The sequence below is a fragment of the Pelophylax lessonae genome, assembly GCF_965119305.1.
Source record: "Pelophylax lessonae genome assembly, chromosome: 4".
Classification (NCBI taxonomy): Eukaryota; Metazoa; Chordata; class Amphibia; order Anura; family Ranidae; genus Pelophylax; species Pelophylax lessonae.
This window is the reverse complement of record NC_138771.1, coordinates 605,319,746-605,345,922: the sequence shown is the minus strand read 5'-3', so window position 1 is coordinate 605,345,922 and position 26,177 is coordinate 605,319,746. Positions and strand designations below refer to the sequence as shown.

The 26,177-nt window shown below is 46.2% G+C and overlaps 1 protein-coding gene across 1 annotated transcript; it reads right to left on the bottom strand.

Annotated features, from left to right (window-relative positions):
* Nucleotides 1-158: 158 nt before the first annotated feature.
* LOC309554076 (nuclear factor interleukin-3-regulated protein-like) lies at nucleotides 159-13,651 on the bottom strand. Its single transcript, XM_082255610.1, has 2 exons — nucleotides 13,515-13,651; nucleotides 159-1,572 (listed from the first exon to the last, which is right to left on the bottom strand). Exon 2 carries the CDS (start codon nucleotides 1,224-1,226, stop codon nucleotides 183-185), a length of 1,044 nt encoding a protein of 347 aa, XP_082111736.1. The 5' UTR covers nucleotides 1,227-1,572; nucleotides 13,515-13,651; the 3' UTR covers nucleotides 159-182.
* Nucleotides 13,652-26,177: the final 12,526 nt, after the last annotated feature.

Sequence of the window (26,177 nt, the reverse complement as noted above, 5' to 3'; positions counted from 1 at the left end):
AGTCCCCATGGCTGTAACACCATGCCCCCCGGCTTTCAGCAGTGTAACAGTAGTAAAAGGATCAGCCATAAGTCTTTAAAACAACAGTCACAAAGTGGCACCTGTGGATATTAGTAGGTTGGATTGGTGGCCAAGTCTTTTTTTTTTTTGGCTTAACTGGATAGCAGAGTACCGGCTGATAATTAATTCTGCACCTCGACTCCTTGACCATTATCTGACCCCCACCCCTCATGTCCATGTGTTCGACACTTCAACCTCAATTTGTGGGGCAGTTTGACGCCAGCCGCTGGCTCGTGATAGGTTGGGCACTCCAAGGAGCAACAGTTGGATCCCCCCTCGTCACTACCACTGTCCTCACTCTGGTACTCTGACTGGGGGGATTTGGGAGACAAAAGGTCTGAGGAGACGTGAACCCCAGGGGACTTCTCCATATGATGGTAAGCAGTTTGTAAACTGTCCGCATGTGCAAAAATGGAGGAGCGTGGCAATTGGGCACTGTACTCTGAGGCCTGGTGTTTCAGCGATTCTTCTTCTGTAGCAACAATGTGCCTGTGCTGGGGGTCAACAGTAAGCCCACCGACTCGGTACAGTATCACTCCCCCCCTTGGCACTGCTAATCTTGAGGATTGATTGTTTTCCACTGGGCACAAATTGGCAAAGTCATTTTCCATGGCTCTCCCCTGGCCATAGGAGGCAGGCACCGGACTATCCCGGGAAGACTGATCAGAGAGGTCAGACAGTGAACCGCGTGGGGAATAACTATCCATGACTGCACCCCCTCCACTGTCTGCCTCTGAGGAGTCTGAGTTCATGGCTAAGTACGGGGACGTGTAGCTTGTATTCCTGGAGTTGCATAGCAAAGGTCCGCCATCTGCAGTATTGTGATTGCCAAGTCCGTGGCTCGCCTCGATGAATGAAGCAGCTGAAATGAGCCCATATCGCAGTTTCAGCTGGAATAATTCATTCCTCAAGCGTCCATTTTCCTCATCCAGTGCTGCCACCCTCCCTTCCAGCACTAGGTCATGGAAGCGTCTCTTTTCCCGTGACCTCTTGGCTGCCTCATTGTTTTTCCGCCTCTTCTCCCAGTAACTGGCATCTTTCTTTTCATCGGAGATGAACTCCCGCTTGCGACGGCCAGATAGGGATCCAGATTGGCCACTTGGAGTTCTTCCCCGGGAATGCTGCTGCTCCATGCTTTGTGAGTAGTTGTCCAATGGAGATTCCATGTTCACTGAGGTCTTCCTCAAGATTCCTGCACAGCCAAGTCTGTGCTATTGGTAGATATAGAACAAAGTTGGGGTTCTGGCAAGAAGAATTTAGGTGAAGCACCGTCCCTTGAGTTGAAAACTAGGACTGTTTTCTTCTTGTTTGGGCTCACCATGCAGTTTAAGCATCTTATTCTTGAACTGTTTCGTTCTCTACCAGATCAACCGCCGCATTACAAACTCCCACGGTCTCTTGGATTAATGAGTCAGATCTCTGCTGTTCTTGGATTTGAGTTCTCTCTTTCTCCTTTGTCAGGTAATAATTCTCTGCTTCCCTCTTCGGCAGGTTTTGCTCTCCTGGACACGCCTAGAGAGGATACAAAAAAAAAATATAAGACATTTGGGAAAGTGGTATTTTGGAACCCCGCCCCCAACAACATTACATAATATGAACCTGCTATTTGGCATGGAATGGGCTCACGTTTGACCTGGTTTACTTCTGAATGTTAATTACCTTAATTACTCGTGTTTTGTAATCTGTTATCCTATTACATACAGAACTATATATACACAAACATACATTTAGACAGACAGGTGTCTCCCAAGTCCACGTGCAAGCTCTCTATTCATCTCCTAACTGGTAATTCCTGAAGTTGTTAAAATACGCAACTGAAAAACACGTGCAAGAGATTCTTATAGATTCCTGACCTACAGAACTAGTGACACAGTGGTCTCTCTGTAGCTGCCCAACATACCCCCTACTGAGTCCAAGCTAGAACTCCCCAATCAGCAGGTAGCATGAGTCTGTGAATGTTCTCATGTACTATATCTAGGTCATGGTATAGCTAGTAGGAGTTAGTAGTGCAGAACAAGTCCAGTTGAATGTGAAAAACTACTACCAGGGAACATTAGATTTGCTGATTGCTGAGCTTTAGGTTTGACAGGGTTGTGTGTCTGACCTTTGTAGAGAGACCACTGCTTCTACATAGAGAACAAGGGTTCTTTTCTACAGCATGCTGGCAGTAGACACGTTTTTCTACTTAAAAATTTTTTTCGTAGGAAATGTAAGAATAAAGGCCCGTACACACGAGTGGAATTTTTGTCCGACGACCGATTTGCCCATTTTCGACTTGTTAGTATGATGCTTCCGACAACCGACTCCGACTTTTCGGCCGAAAAAATCCTGGTGTGCAGGCTATAACATTTTTGTCGACCATCAAAACACGTCCGATTTTCATATCATTAGTACAGATTTCGATGGGGAAAAATCTTATGAGCAAGACTAGGCATGCTCAGAGATGAAAGAACACATACAAAGCAATCCAACACATGACATCACTTCTGAAGTAGAAATCTGTCGTGAGGGAAAATTCGTGTGCAGTCTAGAGCACATTCCAACCAACAGACACCACTCTGGACAAAAGACGGACGACCGGTCGGCGGAAATTCGTTGCGTGTGTACGAGGCTTAAGTCCCGGTTCACACTAGGGCGACCTGTGAGGCGACCTGGTCGCCTCACAGGTCGCCGCAGGTCGCCTCCCATAGGGAAGCTGCGGACCCATTCTAATAGGAGCGACACAAGTCGCTCCGACCTAGAAAAAGGGTCCGGAGCTTCTTTGGGGCGACCAGGAGGCGACCGTCATAGACTTCAATGTTATGAAGTCCGTGGCAGCCGCTCCGAAGTCGCGGCGCGCTGCTCGCACCGCAATCTCGGAGGTCGCCCCGGGAAGTAGCGTCGCGTGTATGTGAACCGGCGCTTAGACTTTGAACACCATTTGCCTTGATGCACCTGGAATATATTTGGTTGGACTTAGCCTGGATACTTGAGCATGAGCATTTATTTTGTTTGCTTGTTTTTGTGCATTTTCTTTCCAGGTGCTTTCAGGCTCGGGTATTTTAGGGTAGATGGATGTTTGGCCCGAAACTGCACATTGAACACATTTGTTAGGTCCTCTTGGGACCAAAAACATGCAACATGGCCCAAAGAAGCACCTGTACTTTTTGTGACTTGTGAGACTTGAGTTAAAGCACATCGCTTAAATGTGAATGGGCACAACAAAGAAATCTGGTGCTGAGCGTTAAAGCGCTATTTGAAACGCGCTTCAAATCACTTAGGTGAGAATTGGGGCTTATTTCAGGTAGACCTATGTCAGTTGTGGGAATCAAGTCACAGCTGAACATCTTTAGCAGTTGCAAACAATGAAGCATCGTTTGATCTAGAGGACAAAAATGATTTTCAGAATGGAAAGCACACAACCCAGAGAATTAGACAATACATCTGTTTCGCAATGCTCTAGGAATAACAGGTTCAGTTGGAAAACCCCCTTAAAGATATGCATTGATTTCAGCTATTCTTTACAAGAGCTGTCAGTAGGAATTGTGACTCCCGCTAGGCTGTCGGTTTTTCAGGTCATGCTTATAAAGCAGCAGGGGAAGGGTTACTGGGACAATGGGTTTTCTATAATCTGCCCCCCAGACATAAAGCTGGAAGTTTACCCTTGTCTTGTCCACATATGTGTGTCAGTGTGTTAGTATGTGTGTACACACCCTGTTCCCTCCACCCTCCCTCCTTGTACGGTCCACGTGCCTAATCTCCCTGCCATGTGACCAACAAGCGCAAGGCATGAAAACTAGGTCAGGATTTCATAAACAGACCTGAGGGCACTCTGCCAGGGACCAAGTGCCCTAGGCGGCCAGAGACCTGTTCCTTGCCACAAACCCATTCAATGCCAGGCTTCCAAAAACATGCAATAACAAATATATGTTCATGTGCAGTGCCAGGGATTATGTACCATACAACGCCACAAGCCCATTCAGTGCCAGGCTTTCAAAAATACGTAATACCGAGCATGCATTCCATGGCAAAGACTTTGCACCCTGCAAAACCACAAACCCATTTATTGCCAGGCTTTCAAAAACAAGCAATAATGAGCATGCATTCAAAGGTAGAGACTGTGTACCCTGCAACACCATGAACCATTTCAGTGCCAGACTTTTGAAAGCATGCAATAGCGAACATATATTCAATGGCAGTCTATGTACCCAACAATACCACAAAACCATTTCTGTGTGCCAAGCTCTTAGAAATAAGCAAAAGAGAATATACACCCTGAACCTCCACAAACCCCATCAGTGCCAGGCTTTGAGCAAATGCAATAACAGATACTCATTCAGTGCCACAAACTATCTGCCCTAAACCACAACAAACCCATCCAGTACTGGTCTGCCAAAGACAATAATGAATACCCAGTCACTACAAAGGGCGAGGTGCCCTGTACCGGTAGAGACTTGCTCCTTGATACAATCGATTTTTGGTGTTTATATGCGGCAACTGCCACCCATTTATTGACATAGGCCTGCAATCAACCCAGCCAGTGCTTGACTGCCAGCATTATGTAATAACTGGAACCAGTTAACTGCAAAATACATACAAGCTTATGCAGAAAATAGTGCAGAAGTGTGTTAACCAAAAGCAATTTAATAAATCTGATTTTACCTGTGGGCAGTGCTTTACTCCTTGCACTGTTATGCACCATAAGCCCAAAATGGACTTGCTGAACCAGAGACTTGGTTAACCTAGTCCATTTTGGACTTTTAGCCAGAGGCAATGATGCCAAGCATCAGGCATCCTCTACCGCTAGGGTCCCTTTCACCATTAAATACCCAAATGCCTTCCCAGGTATTCAGCAATGTAAAAAAAAACTGCAACCCTTTAATGCCAAGAATGATTAAGCTTACTGGTAACGGTGAAAAATGTCAAACCTACTAGATGTCTCTGGAGATTTTTGTCTCTGGACATTGCTGGCAGAAGCTGCCTAGTGTCCCTTTTTTGCTACGACAGAGAGGTTTATTAAAGCCTTATGTCCTCCGTAGCTAGGGTGCAGGCCTAGCATTATCAGTTGCTAGAATACAGGTGGCTAATGTTGCCTAGCATCCATAATTGCTAGGACTTGGGTGGCTGTTGCTTCCTAGTGTCCTCCGTTGCTAGGATGCTGTTGCCACCTAGCATCCCCTATTGCTAGGTCATAGGGCGGCTTTTGTTGCCTAGAATCCTTCGGTGCTAGGATACAGGCAGATATTACTGCCTAGCATCCTCCATTTCTAGGATGCAGGCAACTATTAAAGTCTAGCATCCTCCATTAATTTGGCGCGGTTGGCTCTTGTACTCCTATAGAGTAGGTTTGTTAGCATAAACATTTACATGTGTAAAATATGGTCCATACAGAGGACCAAAAAAGGCCACTTTTTGCGGCTGTGTGCATGAGCCCTAGTGCTTTGCAAGTGATAATTCATACTTAATATCTCAATTACATTTAGTTAAAAAAATAGGAGATTTTTTGACAATGTTTATATATTTTAAGGCAGGGGTCTTCAAACAATGGCCCTCCAGTTGTTCGGAAACTACAATACCCATCATGCCTAGTCATGTCTTCGAATGTCAGAATTTTACAATGCCTCATGGGATGTGCAGTTCCGCAACAGCTGGAGGGCCGTAGTTTGAGGATCCCTGTTTTAAGGGTTACAGGCAATGAAGGCACCTAGGTAAAGGGGTATACAAGATAAGCTAGCACCATGGGTAGTCTATAAATATGACCTTTTGTAAAAGTTGCATAACTTTACATTATACAGACTTCTGTGCCCAGCCAAACCCATGGGAAAATTATAATGGAAATACAATCAGAAGTAAAATATGCAAAATGTTTTGCATTCTGGTCACCATCTGTCACACAGCACTGTACGATGCCAGTGACCCATCTGCCGCTGTCTTCCTAATTGATAAGGCGAAGAGCAAAGTTCAGTAACTTCACAGCCAATCAGAATGCTTCTTAAGCTGCGCTGATGGCAGAACGTTGATTGGCTGCCACGATTCACTGTACTCTGAACATTAGTACTGACTTTTGCACTGCGTAGGCAGAGCAGATACCCACACGCTGGCACACATTATTCAGGCTCATATTTATAGACCTGTGTGCTTAATATCTTAAAGTGAAATGTTTTGCTAGTTCTGACTGCTAAAGAGGAAAGGTCTGCCTTCAAATTAACATGATCAGTCTTGGTGTTTTATTAACACCCACAGACCTGGCATCCTTGTACGTGTGCAAGTTCTTCGACTATCTCTCATTAAACATGAAACTCCTATTGCAGGAGATGCCTGTAAGTCGATTTTAAGTTATGTGCAGACTTCTGCAGTGAGACAGTCACAAGAGTCAGGAAGCAAAAATTATTGAAAATGTAAAATGTCATGTTTGACAATAAAAGCCAAGTCTTCTGCCAACCCACACACCAACGAAGGAGCCATTATAGGCTGTTCAGCGGCTCTTATGATATTAATGATAAAGAGGATGGGTGTCAAACGCCAAGATGGATCTGAAGTTGAGGGGCTAATTACTTTATTTATCTCAGATCTGGGGATCCCCCAGGCACAAAGAAGGAGAATTGATTATTAATAATGGTACCACAGCAAAACATAGAAGGAAAGGAAAACTGCTCCGGTGTAAGAATGTCCTGACAATCAAGCAGGGTGCTGGTTAGATCCGCAATCCCGACAGCTGCACAATTAAGAAGTAAGCAACCGCACACCGACTTGAAAGTTGAAAATGATTAAAAAACATTTATTGTAGGTTCAAAGAGTCCACAGTGACAAAAATCAGAGACAGGGGACAAATACAGTTGACGCGTTTCACGAAATCATATTCGCTTAGTCATAAACAGTTGGATGCCCTGGGGTTCCTGTTTTTATTCTTTACCATTTGGTTTTACAGTTAAAATGAACCTGCCCTATCCAAAAAAACGTCAGAGGCTGCTACAAATCCAGTGCAAGATATACTACACATATTTTTCTAAAAAATCCACAACCGTTTCTGGAAATTAATTTTAAAAAGTGACAAATATTTGATTTCATCCCTTTACATATATGTTGATATGTCATTTATAAGGGGCTTTTATTCTAAGTCTTTAGGCGAAAGTCTACTATCCTAGCAGAGGTTTCTTTGATGGTGGGAATAAAGTGAAGCCCTCACAGAACCCCATTCCCCATGGTACTGCCCTGTGACTAGTGACTCTTGTCACAGTCAAGGACCCTTGTGGCCCTGTCCTGTGACTGGTGACTTTTCTGGTGCTTTTCTTTTTACCATACTGTAAATATATTTGGCTCCAGAAGAGCTTTAGATGATCCATCCACTCAGTACCTAATATGCCAAGCTGTGCCATAGATCTGTCCATTACCAAACACCAACCACCAATCCATGTCAGAGACTTCATTAAAGTCCCTTCTGCCCGTATAATATTTGGAACTAGCACTCAGAGTCACCTTCTCTCCCATACGAGGGGAGGCCTTGGCCTCTCTACGGAAGAACCTGTGATACCACATGACTGGTTTGAAGACTGAAGTAAACAAATATTTGTATAATGGGATACTGGTTAGGGGTTTCAAGGATGGGGAGGTGTTAAATGGGGAAAAAAAACATGAGTTAAGTGTTGGGCAAACAGGGCTTCTCAAGTAGATCAGCTTGGAGCAGAATGGTATAGATAACTTTTCTTTGGTAGTTTAGCACATGGAACCATGAGATAGGGGCTAGGCCTAATGTGGATGACCTGGGGAGTCAACCATCCCTCTGATGAATGGGAGCCCATGAAAAGCATGAATAGTTCAAAGAGTAGAACCGCCTTGACATGGATTTATACCATTGACGGAGTTGAGTGCTGTTTTGCTGCCTTGTGTTACATTACCAAATCTTCCTGAAAGGTAGAGCTGGGCTTTAGGTTTTCTGGAGAGCCATTCAAAAACAAGGCAAACTGGGTTACCTAATGTTTTGTTGCCTTTAGCATTATGACAAGAATGCACCATATCCTTCTCACATTCTTGTGTTACACGCCCTTACAGCATTACACGTGAAATAAAACGGCCTAAGAGAGATAACCTATAACTCATCCTAGCACCCGTTTCTGAAACTTGTTCCTACCGATGGCAACCAATCAATCCTCCAGAAATCACTTGTATCTAATGAAAGCAAGCAGCAACTTACTTACATTTTTGGTTAGAGTAACATACACTAGTTTGCCCATTTATAAAATATTCCATTCTAAAAAAATATCTGCTACAACCTAAAGCTCAGATGTTTGGAGGTATATACTGTTCATTTACTGGTGGCCTTCAATAAAGACTTTTTTTATTGAATCGTTGTCAACCCTTCTGAAAAATCTTTCCATATTCATACCAGTCCATAATAATATAATCTGATTGGATGCTCTGGGGTCACGACTGCTTTCTACAGTCCTTCTCTAACTAAATGTGGGCATACCCTGGTCAATTTTTGTACGAATGCTCGTACGAAAAATCTCATCAGTACATTCAATAATGCAATCATGGACTTGACAAATTTTGTTCGAAAGTAGTTCATTTGCTTTTAACATTCAATTTAGGAATAAATGGAGTTTCTTAAAAGAACACTACATTCACAGTTTTAATTTTGTGCATTTAAGAAACATTTTCCATCCTGTTGAATGAGCGTTTTGAAAAACAAAAATTTCTAAAAAAAATCTACTGGTGGCCAGCCTAAAGTGGGGTTCACACTAGTAGAAAATCTGCCGAAAAATTCCCGTCCGAGGTAAAATCGTACGATTTTCGGCTAGTGTGTACACAACTTTCAGCAGCCGATGCCGAGGGACAAACACCAAAATTTTTATCGTCCGTCCCCAGCACGACCAATTTTAGTTTAATGTGTATGCAAAAATCGGATACGAAAGACCGCGCATGATCTAAAGTTGATGACGACCCGGAAGTCTAGGTACAAACGTCCCAATAAAAAAAAAAAAAAAACGGATGAGAAATTTTGTGAACATTATGCGCTGTCAACTAAAAACGGTTATGACCGCTGAGCAAGAGAGAGAAAAATCGGAGGATATTTCGTCCGATTTTCGTCAAGTGTGTACGGGCCTTAAGCCTACAAGCTTGTATACCCATGAAGTTCAGTATCAGTAGATAATGTGATTAATACTTCATTGTATGTATGTGAAGAGTTTACATAATAATGAGCGCACAGCTCAGCTGTGTGATTACTCCCACCTACATTAGATAGGTAAATCTTAGAGGAATTACACAGGTTTTGTAATGCTGATGGGATCAGGAGAGAGAGAGGACTGGTAAAGGATTTGTCAATTAAGGCGGGGGAGAGAGAGAGATCCGTAATTAGCTAGCAGCACGTGTGCGGAATAATGACACGTGAATAGTTCTCCCTAAAGTCATATTTTCAGGAAGTGTCAGGAATGTTGGGTAATGCTTGCACGTTTTTTATTTTGTAGGGCAGTGGAGAATTGACAGCTGACAATGGAGTAGTTTCAAGTGTTGCACACAGTTGGCCATTCCCGAGTCCTTGTAGTCGGGGAACCCCAACATAGCTGTGGGCTCACATGGCATGCCGTACAGCAGGGGTCTTCAAACTATGGCCCTCCAGTTGTTCAAGAACTACAATTCCCATCATGCCTAGTCATGTCTGTGAATGTCAGAGTTTTACACTGGCTCATGGGACATGTAGTTCCGCAACAACTGGAGGGCCGTAGTTTGAGGATCCCTGCCGTACAAGTTAAAGCACCATCTTTGTCGTTTTAGTTTCTTTTAGGGCCCATTTGTGCAGTGTGTTAATTGCACATACATTATTTTTAAATTTTCTTTTTTTTATATTTAATGAATCAATTTATTTATAATTTGTATATTTAATACTATAAACTATGTTCAATACTAAAAATACCTTCTTTTTTATGTCTTTTAAAGAGGTAAGTATTAAATATTACATTTGAATATTTTTTACTTTTTGCCACTTGCAGCCAGCAAGGGATGACCTTGAGCTAGATACACACTATACAATTTTCTGTGGATGTTTTCCTTTAGATTTACCAAAACCATATAATATGAGGTCAGACCTAAACACTTTCAATTTGTATGCAATCAGGCAGGCCCTTGCACTACATAGTTGAAGGTAAATCTAATGCAAATCTATCAACAAAGGTTGTATGGTGTGTATCCAGCTTTAGCAAGGGAGATCAGATTATACAGACAGCTAAATGATTCAGAGGAGGGATAAACCCCTCCATCTCTCCTAGTGGAGATGGAACCATTGGGATTAGTCTGTTACACACAGGCTACCATCAATCATGATGGCAGTGGTAGACCTTCCTAATACTGTAGAAAGACACACCTATGGATTAAACATTTATTTGTACAATCAGGATGTTACACAATTAATTTTAAAAAGTAAATAAACTTGCAGTTTGAAATATGTGCTTTTGAATGCAGCCAATATTCTTCAAAAGATAATAATAGAAATCCATGTTAAAAGAAATACAGCGACAAGCCATCGCTGACTCCCTTCTGAAAGTGCTTGCTTCCTGGCTGTCTCTGGGGTTTGTCCCAACCCAAAGCAAGCGGAATGGAATCAGAACTCTCATTCTGAATACTTCTTGTGGGTCAGGGCCTCAGAAAGTGCTGAAAACTTAGAATCAGCATGGCAGCCAGTTGGCATTTCCAGGAGAGAGAGATTATATATATATATATATATATATATATACATACACACATACTGTATATATATATATATATATATATATACACACACACACACACACACCTATTAATTATAATGCATTTACTGTATATATAGCTTTAGTAGCTATGGGTTTCTGTTTATACATTGCTCTCTATCCTCATAAATGATCTGCATAGTTAATGATGTCATGATTATGTAGCTGGGTACACCTTACATATGATTGGTACATGTCACATAACTGATCTTAAATAATAGAATAAGAGATTTGATGTCTGCCTGTGATGGCAGAAGTGTTAAAATTTTAGGAGGGTTAGTTTCCCTTTCCTGTGGACCAAAACCAATAGAGTTGGGAGAAATTGGTGGATATTTTACCTTTTTTGAACCTGTATAAGGTCAAATGGTTGCAGGTTGCAGTGATACATTTTTCCACTATCGGTGCCCACCTTGAATGGCCTTCGTGCATTTTTTTTAAGGCTTGTAATGTTAATGTTGTATAAAAGTCTAGGAAAGGAGAAGTGGGTATGGTATCCATGGAAGAAATCAGATCTGTCCTTATATTTTCAAATCTATTCTAGGAAAAATAGTTTAAAACTTATTGGCTGCTTTGGGCAACATATACCAGAAGACACTCTTCTCTGGGCTTATTTACATCACATAAGAACCCCCTTACTGGACTGATCCTGTGAGCCTGGTGGTTACGGCACTTATGAACCCTCCACTGGACTTTATGCAGGCGTATGGTAGTCATGACTTCTAAGTTCAGAAGTAAAGTCCCCATGGCACCTATGGACCCCCTACTGGACTGATTCCAGGAGTAAGGTAGTCACAGCACCCAAGAACCACCTAGTGGATATAATTCCACAAGTAAGCTAGTCACAACACCTAAGAACTCCCAACTGGACTAATTCCAGGAGTAAGATAGTTTCAACATCTAACAACCCCCTCCACTGGACTTATTCCAAATGTAAGGTAATCACAACACCTAAGAACCCCCAACTGGACTAATTCCAGGAGTAAGGTAGACACAGCACTCAAGAACCACCTCCTTGACTAATTTCACAAGTAAGGTAGTCAAAACACCTAAAAACCCCCAACTGGACTAATTCCAGGAGTAAGGTAGTCACAGCACCCAAGAATCCCCTCCTGGACTAATTCCATAAATAATGTTGTCGCAACACCTAAGAACCCCCAACTGGACTAATTCCAGGAGTAAGGTAGTCTCGAGACCTAACAACCCCTTCACTGGACTTATTTCAGATGTAAGGTAGTCACAACCCCTAAGAAACCCCCAGTGGACTCATTTCTGAAGTAGTAGAAGGTTGTCCCGGAACCTAAGAACCCTCCCCCCCACTGGGCTAATTCCAGACACAAGGTAGTTATGACCCCTGTGAACCCCCCACTGGACTTATTCAAGAAGTAGAGCAGCCACAATGCCAAAGAACCCCCCTACTGTACTTATTCCAAAAGTAGAGCAGTCCCAGTGCCCAAGAACCACCCCACTGGTACAATTCCAGCGGTAAGGTAGTCTAGACACATAAGAACCCTCCCCCACACTGAGCTAATTCCAGATGTAAGATAGTTATGACCCCTAAGAACACCCCACTGGACTTATTCCAGAAATGGAGCAGTCACGACGCCAAAGAACCCCCCCACTGGACAAATGCCACAAATAAAGTAGTCACAATGCTTAAGAGCCCCCCGCTGGACTCATTCTAGAAGTAGGGTAGTCACAACACCTAAGAATTCCCCAACTGGACAAATTCCAGAAGTAAGGCAGTCACAACAGAACTTCTTAGAAACTCCTTCCTCAGATACTCGTGGCACCTTTAAAAATGAACTACACTAATTCTCAGGGTCAAATAGCCATGGCACCTAAAAACTCCCTCTGTCACTTAACTGGTTCCAGGAGCTAGGTAGTTAGTAGGTTCTTCCAGCAGACTAATTTCAGGAGCCAGGTGGTCATGGAGTGCATGCTGACACCAAACTTTTGGCTTTGTTTGTTCTAACAATGAGTGCACAGCTTGCTTTGGCTCACTTACAAGATCCTGCCGGCTTCTAGACTTTGCCATTTGATGTGACTCTCTGCACCCTCACCCCAGCAAGGTTTTGCCCAAATCTAAGTTGGCACATGCTTCACAGACTTTTTTTTTTTTTGCGCTAATTTTAGAGTTTTTAATTGTACACAAATCAAACAAAAAAAGTGTTTGACCTTTGTTAGCTGGTGGCTCAGCAAATTTTTGTTTCCACAGACCAACAGACGACATTGGCACAAGTGCGAAGTCTTTATAGTAAATGAAAACATATAGAAATTATACGATTTCAGTGCTCTAAAAGCTGGCTGCCTCCAGTTTTAAAGCATGAGTACCCATATAATACATTTGGAGGAGTGAGACTTCCATTTCTGATTGGGACTCCATGGTGGTTAGAGGAAACTTGTAACCTAAAGTCTAGAGATCTTACCGCCTTCGGCTTTGCAAGCCATAGGAGAAGCCAATGAGTCATTGAGTGCAGCAACCTCCACTCATAACAGAAATATCAATTATGGGTGGAGTGGCCCCTTACTAGAGTATAGCTCTCCGGTTGAGAACAAAATACTTTTGATGGATTGTATAACTCACCTGCTGCTGTCACTGCTACTCTACAAACAGCCAAAGCACGCCTTCCTGCCTTGCACATGGAAAGGGAAGGGATACAAGGATAGAAGTTACCCAATTCTCGCTATAGCTCCCATACAGGTAGATCAGAGTGTAAGCCAGTGGCCACTTACCTGGCTGGTCTCAGCAGCAGGTCAATGCGATGCTTTTGGCTTGCTGTTGTTTTGTGAGCGTGTATTTCTCTCTATCTCCTCCTCCTGTTATGTGTGTGTGTGCTCTACTTTCCTGGCATCACTCCTCTCCCCCTCTCTGTTTCTCTCTCTCTCTCTTTGAGAATGTGTGTTAGTGGGTCAGACATTGCATAACCAAACGTCACAATCTGTGTGTCTGACAAAGGATGGGGGCTGAGGAGAGACAAGGAGGAGAAAGGGAGAGAAGCTATAGACACACAAATGGAGGGATAAACCCAGCCCGTAAAAATAGAACCCACCGTCTGCCCTGCAGAGCTTACAATCTAATCTGCGGAGACGTGCTTTTGTGCTACTTAGGCTGCACCTTGTATACATGAATGTGGACCTACTGACTACTCTTTGAGAATGCATTTATTAATTCAGGGGCAGCTAGTGATGTCAGTGAATGGTGAACGGTCTTCAATGTCATTAGGTCCTAATGAACTGACAGTGGTAGGGACTTGGATGAGGAGTAGCTTTTATCATCCATGTTTTCTGGGAAAAGACATGATCTGCCACACCACTAATCAGATGTCAGAGATTTCACAGCCCTTATTTCTTGCATTTTATGAATGTTTGCTGTGTTGCCAGATTGTCTCTCTAAATGTGAAGTTAAACTTTCCTTTATTCTTCACACTAACCCTCCATGTAACCCTAACGCTATCCTTTACACTAACCCTCCATGTAACCCTAACACTATCCTTTACACTAAAGCTCCATGTAACCCTAACACTATCCTTTACACTAACCCTCCATGTAACCCTAACACTATCCTTTACACTAACCCTCCATGTAACCCTAACACTATCCTTCACAATAACCATCCCTGTAACCCTAACACTATCCTTCACACTAACCCTCCATGTAACCCTAACACTATCCTTCACACTAACCCTCCATGTAACCCTAACACTATCCTTCACACTAACCCTCCATGTAACCCTAACACTATCCTTCACACTAACCCTCCATGTAACCCTAACACTATCCTTCACACTAACCTTCCATGTAACCCTAACACTATCCTTCACAATAACCATCCCTGTAACCCTAACACTATCCTTCACACTAACCCTCCATGTAACCCTAACACTATCCTTCACACTAACCCTCCATGTAACCCTAACACTATCCTTCACACTAACTATCCCTGTAACCCTAACACTATCCTTCACACTAACCATCCATGTAACCCTAACACTATCCTTTACACTAACCATCCATGTAACCCTAACACTATCCTTCACACTAACCTTCCATGTAACCCTAACACTATCCTTCACAATAACCATCACTGTAACCCTAACACTATCCTTCACACTAACCCTCCATGTAACCCTAACACTATCCTTCACACTAACTATCCCTGTAACCCTAACACTATCCTTCACACTAACTATCCCTGTAACCCTAACACTATCCTTCACACTAACTATCACTGTAACCCTAACACTATCCTTCACACTAACCATCCATGTAACCCTAACACTATCCTTTACACTAACCATCCATGTCTCCCTAACACTATTCTTCACACTAACTATCCCTGTAACCCTAACACTATCCTTCACACTAACCCTCCATGTAACCCTAACACTATCCTTCACACTAACCCTCCATGTAACCCTAACACTATCCTTCACACTAACCCTCCATGTAACCCTAACACTATCCTTCACACTAACCCTCCATGTAACCCTAACACTATCCTTTACACTAACCCTCCATGTAACCCTAACACTATCCTTCACACTAACACTCCATGTAACCCTAACACTATTCTTCACATTAACCCTCCATGTAACCCTAACACTATTCTTCACACCAACCCTCCATGTAACCCTAACAATATTCTTCACACTAACCATCCATGTAACCCTAACACTATCCTTCACACTAACCCTCCATGTAACCCTAACACTATCCTTCACACTAACCCTTCATGTCACCCTAACACTATCCTTCACACTAACCATCCATGTAACCCTAACACTATCCTTCACACTAACCCTTCATGTCACCCTAACACTATCCTTCACACTAACCATCCCTGTCACCCTAACACTATCCTTCACACTAACTGTCCCTTCAACGATTAAAGTTCAACCCTAACACTTTTCCTCACACTAACCCTCCCTATATTGTACCCTTTATCCCTGAAACCAGTTCTCCCTGTAATCATAACCCTAACGCTAACTCTCACACTTAACTTCCCGGTATCCTTACCAATTATCCTCCCTATATTCCCAACCCTATGCTTGAAACTAACCCTCTGTGACTCCGCTGAACCGGCCGAGATTCGAACCATGTATGGGCAGGCTGAATGTACCCAAGTTGATTGATCAATTAACCTTTGTACCACCAGCCTGTCGGATATTTCATGTGAATATTGCCGCCACTAGCAATAATCACTGTGTTCTCCCAACAGGAACGGCTTCCAACGACCCCCCACCCCTGACCACTGTGGATGGTGAACATCCCACAAGAGCTGCAGTTTTTTTAAGTTGATCTGACCCAGTCGTCTAGCCCAGAGTTTTTCAACTGGGTTCGGCAAAGAGTCCCCAGCATTATTCAGGTCTGAGTGCGACCCTGTGTAAAGTCCTGTGCACAGAGAGGAGAGAGAGAGCACACCCCGCACCTCCTCCCGGCTATTACCTCCTCCTTTCTGCTATGTGTACCATTGCTGGCAAGACGTCCCACCTACCCGCTTTCTACCAACCGGACTTTACACAGGGTAACACTCACATCTCAGTGTGCAGGGTTTTATTACTGCCCCTATCTCCTCCCTACACTGTGCTAGGAGGGAAGGGTTTTGGAAGCGGGGTTTTTGCTAGGAGTGGGGTGTTTTTTGTGTGTGTGGGGGGGGGGGGGGAGTTTTGCTAGAAGGAAAGGGGGTGTAGGGAGTTGGGTTTATGCTAGGAGTGGGAATTTGAGAGCAGGGAATTTGTGCGAAGAAACAGGTGGATTCAGGGAGTTGAGCCAAGAGGGGAGTTTAGGGGGGGTTTGTGCTTGCAGGGGGGAATTGGGGGGCTTGTGCTAGGAGAGGGGTTTTTGGGAGGGGGATTTGTGCTAGGAATGATGGTTTGTGCTAGGAGGGAGGATTTGAGAGCAGGGGGTTTGTGCTGGGGGGGGGGGGGGTTGGGGGATAGGGGGGTTTGCTAGGAGGGGGGGTTTGGGAGCTGGGGGGGTTGGGGGATAGGGGGGGTTGATGGGAGGGGGGGGGGGTTTGGGAGCTGGGAGCTTGTGCTAGGAGGTGGATTGTGGGGCAGGTCTTTGGTCAGAGGGGGATGGGGGATGTGTGGGTCTGTAATAGGAGGGGGGATTTGGGGAGGTTGTGCTAGGAGGGGGGGTTTTGGTAGGAGTGAGGATTTGGGAGCTGGTGTCCTGTGCTAGGAGGGGGGATTTGGGATTGGGACTGGGGCTTGTGCTAGGAGGGGGGTTTGGGAGGGGGGTTTGTGGTAGGAGTGAGGATTTGGGAGCAGGTGTTCTGTGCTGGGGGGGGGGGGGGGGGATTTGGGATTGGGACTGGGGCTTGTGCTAGGAGGGGGGTTTGGGGGGGGATTGGGACTGGGGCTTGTGCTGGGAGGGGGGTTGTGGTAGGAGTGAGGATTTGGGAGCAGGTGTTCTGTGCTAGGAGGGGGGATTTGGGATTGGGACTGGGGCTTGTGCTAGGAGGGGGGTTTGGGGGGGGGGGGGTTGGGACTGGGGCTTGTGCTGGGAGGGGGGTTGTGGTAGGAGTGAGGATTTGGGAACAGGTGTTTTGTGCTAGGAGTCTAGATTTGGGGGGGGGGGATTGGGACTGGGGCTTGTGGTAGGAGGGGGGTTTGGCAGGGGGGTTGTGGTAGGAGTGAGGATTTGGGAACAGGTGTTTTGTGCTAGGATTCTAGATTTGGGGGGGGGGGGATTGGGACTGGGGCTTGTGCAAGGAGGGGGGTTTGGGAGGGGGGTTGTGGTAGGAGTGAGGATTTGGGAACAGGTGTTGTGTGCTAGGAGTGGAGATTTGGGGGGGGGGTTGGGAATGGGGCTTGTGCTAGGAGGGGGGTTTGGGAGGGGGGTTGTGGTAGGAGTGAGGATTTGGGAACAGGTGTTGTGTGCTAGGAGTGGAGATTTGGGGGGGGGGGGGGGGGTTGGGACTGGGGCTTGTGCTAGGAGTGGGGATTTGGGAACAGGGAGTAACACAGATGAAATTGCATGTTTTCCCATCCTGCAGAAAAATGTACTGCCTTTTGCAGTTGCTCATGGGTATCATTCATTCTTAGTGGCACCCCTATGCATCTAGCAAATACACGTATGTTCACACCCATTAAAAAAATGCAATGTGCGGGAACACACAAAATTGCGTGGGTGCTTGGACACACCTCCTGGTGTGAATGAGTGTGTGCCCCAAAATTGTGCATCGTTCTAAAGGGTGCCTTGACTGAAACATGGTTAAAAACCCGGGTCTAGCAATAAAATTTGACCCTGGTCAAAGTCACTCAAATCCTTATGTTTGCTCATTTTCTTCTGCTTTCAACATGTCACCTTCAGGGACAATATGTTCACCTTTTTGCCTAATAAATTCCACCCACTTTCAACAAGATAATCAATATTATTCACTTCACCTGGTAATGGTCATAATGGTATGGCTGATTGGTATATAGTATGTAATTTTACCTATTGGAAAAATGTTGTACCCACAACAAATAAATACCATCATGTGTCTGGAGCAGCCTTTTTCAACCCGGGTGCCTTGGCAAAATGCCTACAAATTGAACAGAGTTGTATACAAACCAGCATGTGGATCAATCCTGCCTTTTAGTTACACAAAGCCACAGGTTTTCATTGAGCACCATTTCGACTTTCTAGACACCGGCATCCTAACAACCAATGACATCAGTCAGGGCCGCTGATAGGCCAGTACAACCGGCCCTGTTGTACCGGGCCCGGAGTCCTCAGCTCAGTAGGGGGGCCCGGTGAAATCTCTAAACAGCGCAAAAAAAAAAAAAAAAAGCCTTACTGCATGCATCTTAGGCTGCGCCTGTGTGTGTGTGTTTTTTTTTCTTTCTATGGCCCCTCTGCGATGTTGTGTGCTGGGGGGAGTCTGGGACTATTTTTTCTATTTCGGGCGCCGGCGCATCATGTCATCAGCCCCGCGCCGCGTTCTACGCTGACGGAGGGCGCCGTCCGGCTCAAGTCCCGGCCGCCTGTCTGCACTTTCACTTTGCCTTGAATGCCTATACCTTCTCTGGCGGAGGGATCTATTATCCTCCGCGGCTCCGCCCACGGCCGGCACTAAGCTCTGCTCTGCTCTCCACTCATCCTGCGACGAGAGACAGAGGCTGCCTGTGCTGTGTGAGACTCGTGATTGTGAGTGACTCAGTGAGTGACAGCCCAACTCAGCTTAGAAGCTACAGCGGTGTAGACTGTAGTAGGCTGTGTAGCAATCAGAGGAGGAGGCAGCTGCTTTTTAAAGTGTGAGTTCAGCAGTCCAGACAGGAGGAGGACGCAAGTGTTTTACAACAGGTGTGTGCTTGGGGGATGGCTTTGGCATGAGGGGGGAGCGGGAGGGCACTGTCTCTAGCTGCAGCGCCAGCACATACATGGCATGGGGGGGGGGGGGGCATTGTCTCTGACAGAGACAGTGCCCCCCCCCATGCCATGTATGTGCTGCAGTCAGAGACAGTGCCCTCCCCCCATGCCATGTATGATGCATGGCATGGGGGGCACTGTCTCTGACTGCAGCTCATACATGGCATGGGGTGGGGGCACTGTCTCTGATGCACATACATGACATTTGCATGGGGGGGCACTGTCTCTGCAGCACATATATCATGTATGTGCCGCAGAGACAGTGCCCCCCCCATGCCAATTCCATGTATGATACATGGCATTGGAAGGGGGGGCACTGTTTCTGCGGCGCATACATGGCATTAGCATGGGGGGACTGTCTCTGCAGCATATACATGGCATTGGAAGGGCACAGTCTCTGCAGCACATACATTGCATCGGCATGGATGGCACTGTCTGCTGGCATTCATGCCGATGCAATGTAAGTGCTGCAGAGACCGTGCCATCCATGACGATGCAATGTAAGTGCTGCAGAGACAGTGGCATTCATGCCGATGCAATGTATGTGCTGCAGAGACCGTGCCATCCATGCCAATCCAATGTATGTGCTGCAGAGACCATGCCATCCATGCCGATGCCATGTATGTGCTGCAGAGACAGTGTCATTCATGCCAATGCCATGTAGGTGCTCTACAGCGGATGGCATGGTCTCTGCAGCACATACATTGGATTGGCATGGATGGCACGGTCTCTGCAGCACATACATGGCATCGGCATGAATGCCACTGTCTCTGCAGCACATACATTGCATCGACATGGATGGCACCATCTCTGCAGCACATGCATTATGGCATTGCATCAATGGCATGGATGGCACTGTCTCTGAAGCACAATATGGCATGGATGTTACCATACACACGACAGAGTTATCATAATGCTGATGATCTTAACCAGTTGCTGACTGCCCCGTAGCAGATTTACTGCTACAGGGCCTTCGCGCTGCACAGGATCATATATATATATATATGAGATTCTACATTTCCGGGTATTGGAGCCGATCACAGACATCCCAAGTCTCTCGCGACTTGCGGGAGTCTCCCACCTTTGGCTGGTGGCTCACGGACACCCGCAACTGCCGTGCGATCTCCCAGCTGCCGCAGGAGACTTAGGATGTCTGCCGAAGGAGAGACCGACGGCGATGGAGCCGAACACTGCAGCCGGAGGATGACGTCACCGCTGTGAGCCGACCGACACTCTGGTGGTATGGGATGGCTTTGTCCAAGCATCACACGGCCTTCAGTAGCCGAGTGCGGCCTGTCCCATACCATCGGATTGTCGGTCGGCTCACAGCGGTGACGTCATCCTCCAGCTGCAGTGTTCGGCTCCATCGCCATTGATCTCCCCTCCACCTCTTTGCCTGGACAGAGCCCTTTGTGTGTCTACAAGCGGACCGCTGGAAGTCCCCCATGGTATGTTACACAGTCCACTGGGGTTAGCATTACAAGGAACAGGTTGTCCTTTTTCTCCCAGCACTCCCAGCCTTTTTTAGACAGCTGCAGGATTGGCTCCTATTCGGCTCTATCCACTGACCAGAACACTCGGCTTGTCTTAAAGGGTCAGTGAAGCAGAAAGCACATGACAGTATTATTATTTTAACTGTTTCCCTTGTTCATCTTAATAAACAGTAAGTTGTTTTACTTTATTTGCAATGGCATTAGTATTTTTCATCACAGCCCCAAGCGTCTCCTGGTGAGACTCCCAAGCGACTCTTTTGTGTGCATTTTCCTAGCATCCTCACGGTCCCTAGGTTGATCCTCTCTGGCAGCTATAGGCACATGATTATCACAGCGCTTAGTCTCTTTTTTTTGGTTTTAGATACAGGAAGCAGCAGCTCTGCTCTCTACTGCAGCCGCTGCTTCTTCCAGAGTACCCGCATGACCAGCATTACCCGCAAGCAGTAACCACCAGCATTACCCGCCTGCAGTAACCGACAGCAGTCTTAGAAAAGGTATGTGCATTAGCGTGTGTCAATTGTTACAATATGTTTTTTAATAACTAGTTGTGTTTTGTCATAATATGTCATGTCCTTGTTCATACACGTATGAATAAGGACGACATGACATGTTCTAGCTACCTAAGTCACAGGTACTAGGGGTGCAACTATCCCCCAGCACATAACTGTAAATATCCCAGCATGTGCAGTGTATCTGACTCCTACCACCATCACCACTTCAGATCACTGAAGTGGTCGTGGTGGTTAGAGTGTTCCTTTAATATCTCTCAGAAAAAGTAAACCTCTGTATACTGATTCCATTTCATTTGAAGTAACCCAAAACTGTCTGGAGGAAGGTAAATATCACTTGAAGACAAAACTGCACTTTGTTTAAAGGCGGGGCCTAGGGTGGGGCCGGGGGTGGGGCTGGGATGTGACCAGGGGCGGGGTTGGGGTGGGGCCATGGGTGGGGCTTAAGGGGGCCCCGTCAGCTAGGCTGTACGGGGCCCCATGATTTCTATCAGCGGCCCTGACATCAGTTAATATGGAGGATGTCTGTTGCCTCCACAGCATCCTTGCTTGACCCTCCTCTGCCTCTCTCCCTCAGCACTGGGGTGACATTAGCTGACTGATGGAGAGAAATTGAGGGAGAAGAGAAACATAGGAATACTAGTCAGTGCCAGTGTGCAAACGTGTATTTGCTTTGGAAGAATAAATCACCTCTAATGTTGAGTGTCCTACTTGTGGACGTTGCTGCATTATGTAAAGCTATTAGAATAGTTTTTTACATTTTAGAATGGGGTGCCTTGAGATTGTCTATAATTTCTAAGGGTGCCTTGACTGAAAAAAGGTTGGATAGCACTGGTCTGGGGTAAGTTAGAAAAAAGAGATTGCAACATCAGAGCCAAAAATGGGAGAAAAGAGGAGCAAATACATTACCCTACAAAATATCCTGATGCATCCTGAGAGCTCCCCAACACTCGTATAAAAAAGCTGGACCCAGTTTTGGGAATACAGCAGAGGTTTTGCTTTATCATTCATTAAAGCGGAAGTCCAGGCTAATACCTTAAATTCTCCCCTGCAATCATGAATGTGAGTTCAGCCTTATGTGTCAAAATAAAAAAATCCCAGTTTTTCTACCTGAATTCTGCAGTATTCAGTGCTGTCACATGACTTCAATCCCTCTTCCTGCTGAGTCTCCAAGAGCAGCAAGTGGGTGTGGTTACTGAAAGCCAGTGACGTCACTTCCAGGGAGGGGCAATGTTCCTGTGTAGCCAGTGGGCGTATATGGAGTGGGAGGAGCTGAACATAGGTCCCCGCCCAGTGTTCTCTCATCAGTAAGGATGCATTGTACATCCTAATTCATCAGATAAATGAAATATAAAAAGACCCATCCACACAGGACATGGGAGGCGGGGGGGGGGGGGGGCACATATACAGTATAGCTGTACTGGGGGGGGAGGGGTACATATACACAGTGGTGGGATTCAAAAATTTTAGTAACCAGTTCCGACTTTCCCAGCAGAATGACCAGCGTGCCCCCTTTCAATGCACAGTGACCAGCGTGCCCCCCTTTCAATGCACAGTGACCAGCGTGCCCCCTTTCAATGAACAGTGACCAGCGTGCCCCCCTTTCAATGCACAGTGACCAGCGTGCCCCCTTTCAATGAACAGTGACCAGCGTGCCCCCCTTTCAATGCACAGTGACTAGCATGCCCCCCTTTCAATGGACAGTGAACAGCGCTGCGTGCCCCCCTTTCAATGCACAGTGACCAGCGTGCCCCCCTTTCAATGCAGAGAGACCAGCATGCCCCCCTTTCAATGCAGAGAGACCAGCGTGCCCCCTTTCAATGCACAGTGACCAGCATACCCCACTTTCAATGCACAGTGACCAGCGCTGCTTGCCCCCCTTTCAATGCACAGTAACCAGCGTGCCCCCCTTTCAATGCAGAGAGACCACAGCATTGCCCACAATCATTGCAGAGTGCCCACAGCATTACCCCCAATCATTGCAGAGTGCCACAGCATTGCCCCCAATCATTGCAGAGTGCCACAGCATTGCCCACAATCATTGCAGAGTGCCCACAGCATTACCCCCAATCATTGCAGAGCACCACAGCATTGCCCCCAATCATTGCAGAGTGCCCACAGCATTGCCCCCAATCATTGCAGAGTGCCCACAGCATTGCCCCAATGATTGCAGAGTGCCACAGCATTGCCCCCAATGATTTCAGAGTGCCCACAGCATTGCCCCCAATGATTTCAGAGTGCCCACAGCATTGCCCCCAATGATTGCAGAGTGCCCACAGCATTGCCCCCTTTCAATGCACAGTGCCCACAGCATTGCCCCCAATCATTGCACAGTGACCACAGCATTGCCCCCACTCATTGCAGAGTGCCACAGCATTGCCCCCAATCATTGCAGAGTGCCCACAGCATTGCCCCAATGATTGCAGAGTGCCACAGCATTGCCCCCAATGATTTCAGAGTGCCCACAGCATTGCCCCCAATGATTTCAGAGTGCCCACAGCATTGCCCCCAATGATTGCAGAGTGCCCACAGCATTGCCCCCAATGATTGCAGAGTGCCCACAGCATTGGCCCCAATGATTGCAGAGTGCCAGCGATCCCCCCGCGAGACCCATGCACTTACCTCACGGACGGTCACGCAGCTTCTCTTCAGTCCCCGGCTCCCCGCGTCTCCGAGTCCTCAGTCTTCCCGCCTCCTCGTCCAATGGCATGGGGTTTGCCTTTCGGCCAATCAGGAAGCGGGAGGACCCGCTCCCTGATTGGCCAGGCAGAGGATCCGTGTGACAATAGCGAATTTTCATTCACTATTGTCACAGAATGGGTGGGTCGGGGCGCACTGCTCTGCTCCCCGGCCGCCACGTCTGCGGCTGCGCTGGCTGAGCAGGGGACATTCAATTGTACTGCACGTCCTTAGACAGAGGGAACAGCCGGTTCTGCGAACTTGCAGAAAGTTAGTAACTGGTTCTATGGAACCGGTGCGAACCGGCTGAATCCCACCACTGCATATACAGTATAGCTGTACTGGGGGGAGGGGAACATATACAGTATAGCTGTGCTTGATGGAGGGGCACATATACAATATAGCTGTACTGGGGGGGAGGGGCACATATACAGTATAACTGTGCTGGGGGGAGGGGCACATATACAGTATAGTTGTACTGGGGGGAGGGGCACATATACAGTATAGCTGTACTGGGGGGAGGGGCACATATACAGTATAGCTGTACTGGGGGGAAGGGGCACATGTACAGTATAGCTGTACTGGGGGGAGGGGCACATATACAGTATAGCTGTACTGGGGGGAGGGGCACATATACAGTATAGCTGTACTGGGGGGGCACATATACAGTATAGCTGTACTGGGGGGGCACATATACAGTATAGCTGTGCTGGGGGGAGGGGAGGGGCACATATACAGTATAGCTGTGCTTGGGGGAGGGGCACATATACAGTATAGCTGTGCTGGGGGGAGGGGCACATATACAGTATAGCTGTGCTGCGGGGGAGGGGCACATATACAGTTTAGCTGTGCTGGGGGGGAGGGCACATATACAGTATAGCTGTGCTTGGGGGAGGGGCACATATACAGTTTAGCTGTGCTGGGGGGGGAGGGCACATATACAGTATAGCTGTGCTGGGGGGAGGGGCACATATACAGTTTAGCTGTGCTGGGGGGGAGCTGCACATATACAGTATAGCTATGCTGGGGGGAGGCACACATATACAGTATAGCTTTGCTGGGGGGGGGGGGGCGTCCTATATACAGTATAGCTGTGCTGGGCTTTGGATGCAGACTCCCATAGGAGAAGGAAGCTGGACACGGTGGGGGGTCAGTGTAGCTGGAAGTGCTCTGGGGTCTCAGCTCACAGTCTACAATCATCATAGTACAGGCAACCACACTAAGTCTATGTTTCCACTAGTGTGACCAATCAATGGCACCCGTTTCCAAATATGGGACTTTGAAAATCAGCGACCTTGAAAAAGGTACCTGCACTACTTTGATGCAACTTTTGATGTGACGACTTATGATGCAACTTTGATGCAGAGAGTGTAAAGTTGGATCAAAGTAGAATCAAAGTTGCACTCTAAATCACAATAGTGAAAACATAGACTAAAGCTCCGTTTCCACTAGTGTGACTTGTCATGCGACTTTGGACACACAGTCCAAATGACAAGTCACAGCCCATTGATTTCCCCCGTTCCCATCTATGTGACTTTGAAAATCAGCGGCTTTGAAAATGTACTTGCACTACTTTGATGCGACTTTGATGCAGAGAGTGTAAAAGTGGATCAAAGCTGCACTCAAAGTCTATGTTTTCACTATTGTGATTTAGAGTGCAACTTTGATGCGACTTTGATCCAACTTTACACTCTCTGGATCAAAGTCCCAATAAAAGTAGCGTCAAAGTAGTACAGGTACCTTTTCAAAGTCACTGATTTTCAAAGTGGCATAGATGGGAACGGGTGTCCATGATTAGTCGCACTAGTGGAAAGGGAGCTTAAGGCCATGACAAGTCGCACTAGTGGAAACAGAGCCTAAAACTCATTACTCACATGTAATAAGCAATAGAAATGAATCTGTATCTTTCTAAACTTTCAAAAACGTTCCTTTGTACCTGATTTCTTTCATATATTGTGTCGGTCACATAACCCCCCCCCCCCCCCCCCTCGCTCTCAGGGGAAACTGCTGGCCTAAACAAGGCAATGAAGACAGGAGGAGATCATGGTGAAGGATAGGATGGATGTTGGTGGGGCTGGGCAGGTCTAGGCTTGCCTGTCTAAGAAAGACCGACAACCTTTTCAGGAAGTGAAAAACAGCTTATTAAATTCAGATATAAGGAGATAGTGTTGTCGGTGAAGCACAGGAAGAAGCTGATTGTTTAGCTTAGATAAGACTTTCTAAGCTACACAAGCAGCCAGCCAGAAAATGAATAATATCAAAGATAAAGATATTTAACATAATATTAATTGGAAACATTTCATTTTTGACTGGAGTTTCCCTTTAACCATTTACCGCAAAGTGACGTACCCGTACGT